At 45.2% G+C, this 10,846-nt stretch overlaps 1 protein-coding gene across 1 annotated transcript; it reads left to right on the top strand.

Annotated features, from left to right (window-relative positions):
* The first annotated feature begins 1,568 nt into the window (after positions 1-1,568).
* LOC127213314 (phospholipase A2, membrane associated-like) lies at positions 1,569-4,192 on the top strand. The gene is made up of 4 exons (XM_051173657.1): positions 1,569-1,681; positions 1,891-2,035; positions 2,300-2,409; positions 3,845-4,192. The coding sequence occupies exons 1-4, from the start codon at positions 1,594-1,596 to the stop codon at positions 4,006-4,008; spliced, it is 507 nt and encodes a 168-aa protein (XP_051029614.1). The 5' UTR covers positions 1,569-1,593; the 3' UTR covers positions 4,009-4,192.
* Positions 4,193-10,846: the final 6,654 nt, after the last annotated feature.

The raw sequence follows: 10,846 nt of genomic DNA, 5'->3' as shown, positions 1-10,846 counted from the left end.
TGTGCACACGTGTACACACACAGCTGCATACATGACTGCACACACACATGCACACACAGCTGCACATATGACTGCATACACGTGTGTACACATAGCTGAACACACAGGTGAACACATGCACACACAGCTGCACACACTCATGCACACACTCATGCACACACAGCTACACACACATGCATACATGGCTGCACACACATGCACCTGCACGCACAGAAACAACACAGATGCATAACACAGAGAAGATCATATGGGATGAAAGATAAGGAGGACCGAAGAGGGGAGGAAGAAGAGAATATAGAGGTGCTGGGCAGTGTGGGGCACAGAATCCACCCCATCCAATCCTCCCTATGCTGGAGTGGACTGTGGGGATACCAAGAACTGGACTCCTGCATTATCCTCATCACCCTCAAGAAGTTTGTGCAGCCTTGACTCTTCACGGGGCTTAGCATGTACCTTCTGAAACTGACTGAATGGTGGATGGATGAAATGAACAAACACTACTGATGATTCAGTGTCCCCTTTCCTATGCCCAAATGTCACAAGTGATCAGGAGAAAGGAACATTGTGAACACTCTCAGTCCCAGCCCTGGACAAAGTCCTTGCCCACTCCTGGATGTGGCTGCTGGGAGGTGACCTGTTGGCCACATCCAGATTGGATTATGGAAAGGTCCTTCTCCAGGAACTGAACCATTTTCCCAGAAACCAGAGAGGTTTCAAAATCAGCAGGGATTTATTATGGTGTCAACCCAAGGTATGAAGGATTTTCCAGCCGTCATGGCCCTCCTGCCAGTTGATGAGGGAGAAAAAAGGGGATTTCCAAGGGCACTGGGTATGTCTATCTATGAGGCCATTATTGGCCACACCCAGATCTCCATCCCCGTGCCTCACCAACCCCCAACCCTGCAGAAGGAAACACTATTTAAAGACAGTTGGAGTTCAGGAAAAACATGACAGGCCCCTGAACAAGAAACTGCAGCATCATCTGAGAGGTAAGTACCCAGAAACTCCTGCCTTGTGGCTGCATTTGAGTGGTTGTATAGGTGAACGCATGCATGTGTGTGCACATGGACATGCGTGTGCATGTGAGCCTCCATCGTGTAAACATGTACTAGGCAGTATTTGTATGCAAGTATTTTGTAGGGTTTGTGAAGGTGCTGAGGGAGAATCAAGAGCATGTGTGTATATGTGTGATCTACACAGGGTTAGAAAGGCTTGCAAAGAGAATGTGCAGTTTTAGCTAGAAACAAAGACGTTGGCAATGAGACTCCATAGATGGGATTCTCAAGCCTTGAATCTAATGTAAGGAAGCAGGTGGAGTATCTAATGAGGAGAGGATTTGCCTTCAACCTCTCAAATTTGTGGAACAAGTCCAGTCTCCCAGGAGGAATGAAGGAGGTGCAAGGATGGTCCCGGTAATGTATCATATTCCATAAAGTCAGGAAGGGACAAGAGGTGACATGTGTGACACACTGTCAGAAGCCACTCTCCATATATTCTGTCTTAACCCCATGCAAGAGCACATCTCTGCTCCAGGGTTGCTAAGTCAGACAGCAGAGCAGGGCCTGGGGCAGAGGCTGAGACTCCTGGGAGGAAATGCCCAGGCCAGTCCTTCTGCACTGTTCTTCACAGACTGACAACATGAAGGTCCTCCTACTGCTAGCAGTCTTGATCATGGCCTTTGGTAAGAGCTGACTCTGAACTCAGCAGGGTGGGGGTCTGAGGAGCGAGACACCCCATCCTCCAGCTTTACTTTCCCTTGCCCCAGCCCTGTCACAGTGGGAAGAGGAAGGCATCCATTTGTGGGGAGAGAAGGTAGTAGAGAGACGCTAATGCAGGGGAGGGGCACAGGGTTCACTGCCCTTCCTCAGCCATTTCTCCATTTCCTTTCAGGCCCAATCCAGGTCCAAGGGAGCCTTGTCGAGTTTTGGCAAATGATCTGGCTAAAGACGGGACAGAGACCTGAGATCAGATATGCCTTCTATGGTTGCCACTGTGGTGTGGGTGGCAAAGGAACCCCCATAGATGAAACAGATTGGTAAGGACACCCTATCTCTTGCTCACTCTAGTTGAGATGGGACTAGGACGGAGTCGATACCCTCTGTCTCAGCGCCCTGGGGGAGACCAGACTAGGGCAGACCTGGAATCCTCTGCCTTGGTGTCCTGGTGGATCACCACCAGCAAAACTGGGAACTCTGCTCTAGAGTGAGTCTCTGCTCAGGGTCCAGGGTCAAGGGAAGTACTGAGGCACCAGGACTGCAGAGATGAGAGAAGGCAGCCTCAACCAGTGTCCCCCACCCAGGTGCTGCTTTAAGCATGACTGTTGCTATGCCCGTCTGGAGGAACTTGGCTGTGGCACAAAATTTCTGACCTACGATTTCGACTACAAAGAAGGCCAAATCACCTGCTCTGGTAAGAAATACCCAAGATGCCTGCAAGCTTCCCTCAGGTGGTTTTTTTTTTTTTTTTTTTTTTTTTTTTTTTGAGCATACAAATCCTGGGCAGTTTCCTGGAGGAGAAGGGGAATTTATCCCTGCTTTAAGACCCTCACAGAAGATTCCAACGGGAAGGCAGAAAGAACCTTTGCACACCTGGGGCCTGAGGTGGATCCTGCAAGCAGCACTATCTAAGCCGAATCCTGAAAGTCAGTGAGGCATACAGCCAGAGAGGAAGGCTGGGCCACCGCACACACAGGGCACAGCATGGTCAAAGGGTCAAAGAGGACCACAGGCCACTCTGTGCTGCCCAATGGGCATGTGAGGATGAGTCTGAGCAGGGAGACAAGGAAGGGACAAGGTCAAGCCAGGTCGTCCTGGCCATTGTCGAGAGGTTTTTTTGGACGACAGCAACAGGGACCTATTATTTGCCAAAACAGCAAGAAAGATGTTTGCAAAAAGAGAGCTCATCCTGGCTGGGCGGATGGGCAGGAGGGAGGGGGAGCCAGTGGGCCATGCTGCCTGCAGGGGAGTGGCACATGGTGTGAAAGGGCCATGGTCAGATTGGAAAGGTCACAACCTGTGAGAATTCTAGAGCAGTGTGGTGCCAAGTCTGGCAACTTCTAAGCCCAGGGTCAGGCCTGCTCCTGAGCTCTGAGCTGTTGCCAACATCTGTGCTTAGACTATAAGACACAGGATAGCTCCAAGATCTCCCCAGCCTCCAACCACAGGTGGCTTTCTCTCACTAAGACACACTGGAGAAGGGAAACGATCACTTCCCAGCAACTTCTATTGACCTGCTCTTTTGGCACTGTATTCAGAATACAGCTGCATGCTACCTTAAGACCAATACCGGCCTAGGAGAAAGGGAGGGTGGACCACACCGGTATTCACCAGTTCCATCCATCCCAAGGCCAGTGAGGCTGGGCTTCTTCACACAAATAGGTCTGTTAGCAAGAAGGTGGGGGGGGGCAGAGATATAGCTTAGTTGGCAGAGTGCTAGACTAGCATACAATAGTGCCTGGCTTCCATCCCTAGCACTGTGTTATTTAGCATGCCTGGAATCCCAGAGATCAGGACGTGGAGGTAGGAAGATCAGAAGTTGAAGTCCATTCCCACTTACATAGATTTCAAGGCCAGCCTGAGCTACATGAGACCCTGTATTTTACAACAAAAACAAAAACAAAACACAAACAAAAAAAGAAAACAAAACAAAACAATGAAAACTAGAAGAGGGTGTCTAGGAAGAGAAGCAAACCTCTATTAGTGCCAGGCTTGGCGTCTGTGTCCCCATCAGATGAGGTTCTGCCTTCCCAGCAGCTCTAGCAATTTTATCAGAACAGGCAGGTCCCCACAAGCAGCCACAGGATATTAACAACCATCAGCTCAGTGTCTACTTTCTCTAATTTCAGAAAACCAGGACTCCTGTAGGAAACAACTGTGCCAGTGTGATAAACATGCTACTATATGTTTTTACTGGAACTGGCATAGCCACCGGAATAAGTACCAAAAATATGCCAAAAACTTGTGCAGAGGAAAGACACCCAGCTGCTCAGAGAGAATGTATCTCATTTAAGTCCCCCCAGGAAAAAAGAAAACATCCCTATTCTTCCTTAGAAGTCTTCTGTTCAGAGACTCAAAGCCTGATGTGTTAGACTGATCTTTCCCACCATTCTACTACCTTGGACTGACAGATTGTCCACATCTACCTCCCCTTCTTATCCAACTTCGTGCCTGTCAAATAAAGTAATTCATCAATGGACATGTGTGTTCTCCTAATGTGAATCGAGACTGATATAAAGCATGCATGATGAAAGTTCAGGCACTGTGGGAACTCATTCAGCCAATAGCTTTTGAGGTATAGGCCCCTTCTGGACATGGCCTCAGATGCCAAGCATGCACTGAGAAGCATGCTCTCTCTCTCTCTCTCTCTCTCTCTCTCTCTCTCTCTCTCTGGCTTGCTCTTTCTCCCTCTTCTTACCCTCCCTCCCCTTACTTTCCCTTAAGTCCCGTTGACTGTCTTGTGCCAGTATTTACCTTTAAAAGGAGTTCACCGCCCACTTTGGGTTGCATTCCCATCTCCATTCTGGGAAGACTAGGACTACCTGCCTCACACCGTCCATGGACTGGTCCTGCATCAGAAGGACATGATGACCATGAGTGGTGCCCAGGAGTGGGTCTTCTGCAAGCTCCTGCACGATGCTGCGTGGTCAGGATTCCTTCCTGGGGTCTTCCCTGTTCAGTTATCACTGACTAATATGCTTCAATTCAATTGAATACCAAATCTGATTTGAGGCCACACAGCACCAGAGACCACGCCAAAAAGAAGTCAGCACCTCAAAAGTTATTGGCTGAATGATTTCTCACAACATACATGCTTTGGGGTTGGGGAGACAGCTCAATCCATAAAGTGCTTACCATGCAAGCATAAAGACCTATATTCAACCTCCAGAACCCACATACATAAAGCACACACTTGTTTACAATCCTAGTGTTGGGGAAATAAAAACAAGTGGATCCCCGGGGCTACCTGGCTTGTCAGCTAGTCTATTTAAACCAGCAAGTTCCAGGCTAGTGAGAGACCCTGCCTCCAAAAACAACATAGATGGTGTCCTGAGGTCCTACACCAGCGCTTGATCTACAGCCACCACACATAAACGTGCATATATAGGTATATGTGGGCATAGGCCGGGACACAAACACACTGATATACACAGAAGAACAGGCTTCCCAGTCAGTCTAGCTGGGTACAACCATAAGTCCCCCACCACTTAAGCCCTGATTCTCTGGTACAAGTGGAGAGACCCTTGTCAAAGCCTCCTGCTAGGGTTTGTTTGGGAATTAACAGGGGACACAGAAATTAGGCAGTGTCCAACCACTGTAGCTGCCATCCCTGTCAAAGGCAGGCCTCCTCCCCCCCACCTCCCATCCTCAGGCAGAAGTCATTTCTCTGGCCAATCTGGGGGATATGGAAGCCTAAGTTGTCAGAACAAAGTGGAGTTCTTCTGTGAAGGTTCAGCCACTTTGAACTGAAAGAAAACAGAGATAGCTAAAGACAGCATCTTGTGCTCACACGCCTGTCACAGATCTTCTCCCGGAGGACTGACTGCCAGGGCCATGGCGTGGGCAAAGCTGGCCACCTAGCGAAAGATGCCTCTGCCTCTGCCGCCCGCATCTGTCAAACTGAGAAGTTTGCACAGGTCCTTAAAATGCCCCGACAGCTCCTCAGATTCTCTTTACCTTGAAAGAGCAGTCAGAAACCAGCGAGAGCCCCCAGTTCTGGGTATGGTCCTTGGGACCAGGGCTGACAAGTAAACACTCTCGGTCATTTGTGTCTGTTGTTTTGAATCTGCTAACCTTTACACTTACATCAAGATAAAGACAAACTGAAATATAAAATAGTTTAAAACCCTGCCAACCCCCAGAAGAAAGTTTCTCTTTGCCATTGTGACCCATAGAAGAGACAATATTTAATTCCTCCCAACCCCTAATAGTGATCTTACAACTTACAGCAACTCCTTGGAAACCCAGGCGCCTAAGGCACCCTTCTCTGAAATGAAAACTTGGGATTGGAGGCTTGGAATGAGAGCTTCATGAAGTTGTTCTGCCCTTTCAAGTTGCCCTGATGCCGCAGTCTGAGCCTTGTACAATAATAAGATCTCTGGCATGGAAAATCTGTTCTGACTGCCACGCCCACACAGAGACTGCCAACCACCTTTCAAAACTCATCCCCCAAAATGCTTCCTGCCCAAACTGATGCATTAAGTAAACCATCCAAGCAAAACAAGAAAAGGAATGGGGGGGGCATGCAGATAAAACTGGGCCAGCAAGATGGCTTAGTGAGTAAAAGTATTTATTAAACAGCCTGCCAACCCAAGTTTGATCCCTAGAATTGCCACAGTGGAATGGGAGAAAGTTGTCCTCTGACCAACATGTGTGTAGTGGCAGGCACCTGTGTGCTCATACTCACATGCACCATATATTAACACAAATTTTATATATATATATATATATATATATATATATATATATATATATAATAGTAATAAAATTAATCTTTTTAAAAATATTTTTTCTTATTTTACATATTGATCCCAGTTTCCTCCCATCCTCCCATGCTCCCCATGGACCTCCCATCCTATCCCCCATCCACTCCTCAGGGAGGGTGAAGCCTTTCAGGCAGAATCATCAAAATCTGCCAAGTCCTTTTGGGTACGATCTAGACTCTCCCTCATGTCTCTAGGTTAAGGGAGTATCCCTTCATGGGGAATGGACTCCTGGATTCTGTTCATGCACCATGGATACATCCTGGTTCCACTGTCAGAAGTCCCATAGACTGCCCAGGCCTCCTAACTGAGAGCCATGTTCAGAGGGTCTGGGTCGGTTCTATGCTGGTTTCCCAGCTATCAATCTGGGGTCCATGAGCTCCCCCTTGTTCAGGTCAGCTGTTTCTGTAGTTTTCTCCAGCCTAGTCTTGATCCCTTTCCTTTGCTCAACACTCCTCCCTCTCTGCAACTGGATTCCAGGAGTTCAGGTCAGTGTTTAGCTGTGTGTGTGTCTGTCTGCTTCTGCTTCCATCAGCTACTGGATGGAGGCTCTAGGATGGCATATAAGGTAGCCATCAATCTCATTATAGGGGAAGGGCATTTAAGGTAACCTTTCCACTATTGCTTAGATTATAGTTGGGGTCATTCTTGTAGGTCCCTGGACATTTCCCTAGTGAGGGATTTCTCTTTAAACCTATAATGGCTCCCTCTATTATGGTATCTCTTTTCTTGCTCTCCTGTATTTTTTCCCTGACTCAATCTTCCTACTCCCTCATGTTTTCCTCTCCCTTCCTCTTCTTCCCTTCTGTTTTTCCTCACTCCCTCTTCCCTCACACCTCACTACTCCCAATTTGCTCAGGAGATCAGGTGATCTTGTCCCTTTCCCCTTCTGTCGGGGAACATGTATGTTTCTGTTAGGGTCCTCCTTGTTTCCTGGTGATCCTTTGCTCTGTGTCTAAAATCCATATATAATTGAGTAACTACCATGTTTGTCTTTTTGTGACTGGCTTGTCTCACTCAGGATGGTTTCTTCTATTTCCTTCCATTTGCCTGAGCAAATTTCAAGATTCCATTGTTTTTTTTTTCTTTACCCAGTCTTCAGTTGAGGAACAGCTAGGTTGCTTCCAAGTTCTGGCTATTACAAATAATGATGCTATGGACATAATTGAACAGATGTCTTTGTTGCACGGATGTGCATCTTTTGGGAATATACCTAAGAGTGGAATTGTTGGATCTTGTGGTAGACTGATTCCCATTTTCCTGAGGAACCACCATACTGATTTCCAAAGTGGCTGTATGAGTTTGAACTCCCACCAGCAGTGGAGGAGTGTTCCCCTTTCTCCACATCTTTTCCAGCATAAATTGTCATTGGTGTTTTTTATTTTAGCTGTTCTGACAGGAGTAAGATGGTATCTCAGAATTGTTTTGAGTTGCATTTCCCTGATAGCTAAGGATGTTGAACACTTTCTTAATTGTCTTTCAGCCATTTTGGATTCCTCTATTGAGAACTCTCTATTTTAATTTGGATTATTTGGCGTTTTGGTGACAGGCTTCTTGAGTTCTTTGTATATTTGCATATTATCTTTTCCCATTCTGTGGGCTTCTGTTTTGTCTTGTTGACTGTGTCCTTTGCCTTACAGAATCTTCTCAGTTTCAGGAGGTCCCATTTATTAATTGTCGATCTCAGTGTCTGTGCTACTGGCATTATGTTCAGGAAGCAGTCTCCTGTACTAATTAGTTAAAGGGTACCTCCCACTTTCTCTTATAAGAGGTTCAGTGTGGCTGGATTTATGTTGAGGTCTTTGATCCATTTGGACTTAAGTTTTGTGCATGGTGATAGATATAAGTCTATCTGCAGTCTTCTCCACACCAGCATCCAGTTATGCCAGCACCATTTGTTGAAGATGCTTTTTCCACCCATTGTATAATTTTAACTGTTTTGTCAAAAGTCAGGTGTTCATAGGTGTGTGGATTAATATCAGAGTTTTCAGTTCAATTCCATTGGTCTACCTGTCTATTTTTGTACCAATACCAAGCTGTTTTCAGGACTATAGCTCTATGGTAGAGCTTGAAGTCAGGGATGATGATACCTCCAGAAGTTCCTTTATTGTACAGGGTTGTTTTGGCTATCCTGGGTCTTTTGTTTTTCCATATAAAGTTGAGTATTGTCCTATCAAGGTCTGTGAAAAATTGTGCTGGGATTTTTATGGGCATTGCATTGAATCTGTAGATTGCTTTTGGCAAGGTTGCCATTCTTAATATGTTGATCCTACCTATTCAAGAGCATAGGAGATCTTTCCATTTTCTGGTGTTTTCTTTAATATCCTTCCTTAAAGACTCAAAGTTCTTGCTATTCAAGTCTTTCACTTGTTTGGTTAGTGTTACCCCAAGTTATTTTATGTTGTTTGTGGCTATTGTAAAGTGTGATGTTTCTCTGATTTCTCAGTCCATTATCATCTATATATAGTAGGGCTACTGGTGTTTTTAGTTAATCTTGTGAAAGACAAAAAGTAAAGTTAAAGAAAATAAAGGACGGTCTGACGTGGAAAGCTAACCCAGGTCTGTTCCTTAGAATTCGCTAACTTCCCCTCACAAGGCCCTGAGAGAACAAGATACCAAGAATTCACACTGCTCCTCCTTTCCTGTGAGTCAGCAGGTGGTGAATAGGGTCCTTAGGAAACAAAGACAACTCTGGTTTGCCCAGACAAAATTAATTAGCACACCCTGAGGCCTTAAGGTCTGTTGATCCTAATAGCAAGACCATCTGGCCTCAAAGGGTCACATACTCAATGGACAGAGGGTCCCACCCCCTCCCCAAGCTTGTGGGTTTGCCTTTAAAAACACCTGTGCCCTGGGGGATGGGGCTTCTCTCTAGCCTGCATGCTGGAGGAGCCCATTTGTGCAAATGTTTCCTGTTCAGTAAAGCCTGTTGCATGTTGCAGCAACTGGACTGGACATTGATTCTTGGGGATACCGACCGAAATTGGGAGACTCCTCATTCTGAGGGTCTTACACTTGAATCTTGCCACTTTGCTGAAGGAATTCCCTGGTAGAGGTCACTTACGTAAACTATCATCTCTGCAAATAGTGAGAGTTTGACTTCTTCCTTTCCAATTTGTATCCCCTTGATTTGCATCCTTTTGTTTTCTTATTGCTCTAGCTAGAACTTCAAGTACAATATTGAAGAGATGTGGAGAGAGTGGACAACCTTGTCTTGTTCCTGATTTTAGAGGCATCATATTGAGTTTCTCTCCATTTAGTTTAATGTTGGCTATTGGTTTACTGTATATGGCTTTTATTATGTTTAGGTATGTTCCTGTTATCCCTGATCTCTCCAAGAGCTTTATCATGAAGGGGTGTTGGATTTTGTCAAAGGCTTTTTCAGCACCTGGTGAGATGATCATGCGGCTTTTTCTTTTTCAGTTTGTTTATATGATGGATTACATTGATGGATTTTCATATGTTGAACCATCCTTGCATCCCTGGGATGAAGCCGACTTGGTCATGGTGGATGATTTCTCTCATGTGTTCTTGGATTCAGTTTGCCAGTATTTTATCCTTGCTAGCTTTATTTGGTGATCAAATGTGATGATTAACTCCTTATGCCCATTTCTGCCCTCAATTGCTGGATATAAAAAATGAAACAATTAATGAATGGATATATTCCCTAAAGGTTTAAAGTAGAGCTAACAGATTCCTTTTCATAAATGAAATCTTAGGTTTGTGATTCCTTTAAGAGTCCTTATAAGATTTCCTTTCACAAAAAGTAATAAAGTAATTGGACATTTCTTTGTAACTGCCAAATGCGGCCTGCCAGTCAGTAGAAGACCTGACAATCTATCACTAGTTGCTTGGGTATAAATGTATGTGGGTTCTTGGTATAATTTGTTTTTCACTTCTAATACATAAGATGTTTAATCATGTGAGGGAGAGGAAAAACATGTTTTTACCTATCTATAATCATTCACTTGAGAAATGGAATGCAATTGTTTTGACTCTTGTAGTGCCTGGAAGATTCTGTTGGGGTATAAAAGCTGTGAAAAAAACATGAGAGAGAGAGAGAGAGAGAGAGAGAGAGAGAGAGAGAGAGAGAGAGAATAAAGACAGGGAGAATAAAGAATGAATTCATCCAGAGAATTTTGTGAGTGACTTTTCCTCTAACCCTCTCAGATAGAAAAGTCTAGGATCACTGACCCCTTGGATTTTTGTCAAGGCCCTGTGCTGCTGGAGGCTAGCACTCCAGACAGCAATACTGAAATCTAAAATCATGTACAGAATGCTAAATGAAGCCCTTTTTGAGAATTAGTTTGTACTCTATATGACCATTAATATCATGACAAAAAATTTAAAGTATATATGCTAATCTTA

Source organism: Phodopus roborovskii, unplaced genomic scaffold (genome assembly GCF_943737965.1).
Source record: "Phodopus roborovskii unplaced genomic scaffold, PHOROB, whole genome shotgun sequence".
NCBI classification, from domain to species: Eukaryota; Metazoa; Chordata; class Mammalia; order Rodentia; family Cricetidae; genus Phodopus; species Phodopus roborovskii.
Note: the sequence above shows the minus strand (reverse complement) of the source record. Positions and strands in the feature narration are given on the sequence as shown.

What these genes read in the sequence shown, in the direction of transcription:
- LOC127213314 (XM_051173657.1), top strand. Translation starts at nt 1,594, where the DNA reads ATGCCCAGGCCAGTCCTTCTGCACTGTTCTTCACAGACTGACAACATG. An exon ending in AGTCTTGATCATGGCCTTTG is followed by an intron (nt 1,682 to 1,890) that starts GTAAGAGCTGAC and finishes ATTTCCTTTCAG; the next exon opens with GCCCAATCCAGGTCCAAGGG. An exon ending in CCCATAGATGAAACAGATTG is followed by an intron (nt 2,036 to 2,299) that starts GTAAGGACACCC and finishes TCCCCCACCCAG; the next exon opens with GTGCTGCTTTAAGCATGACT.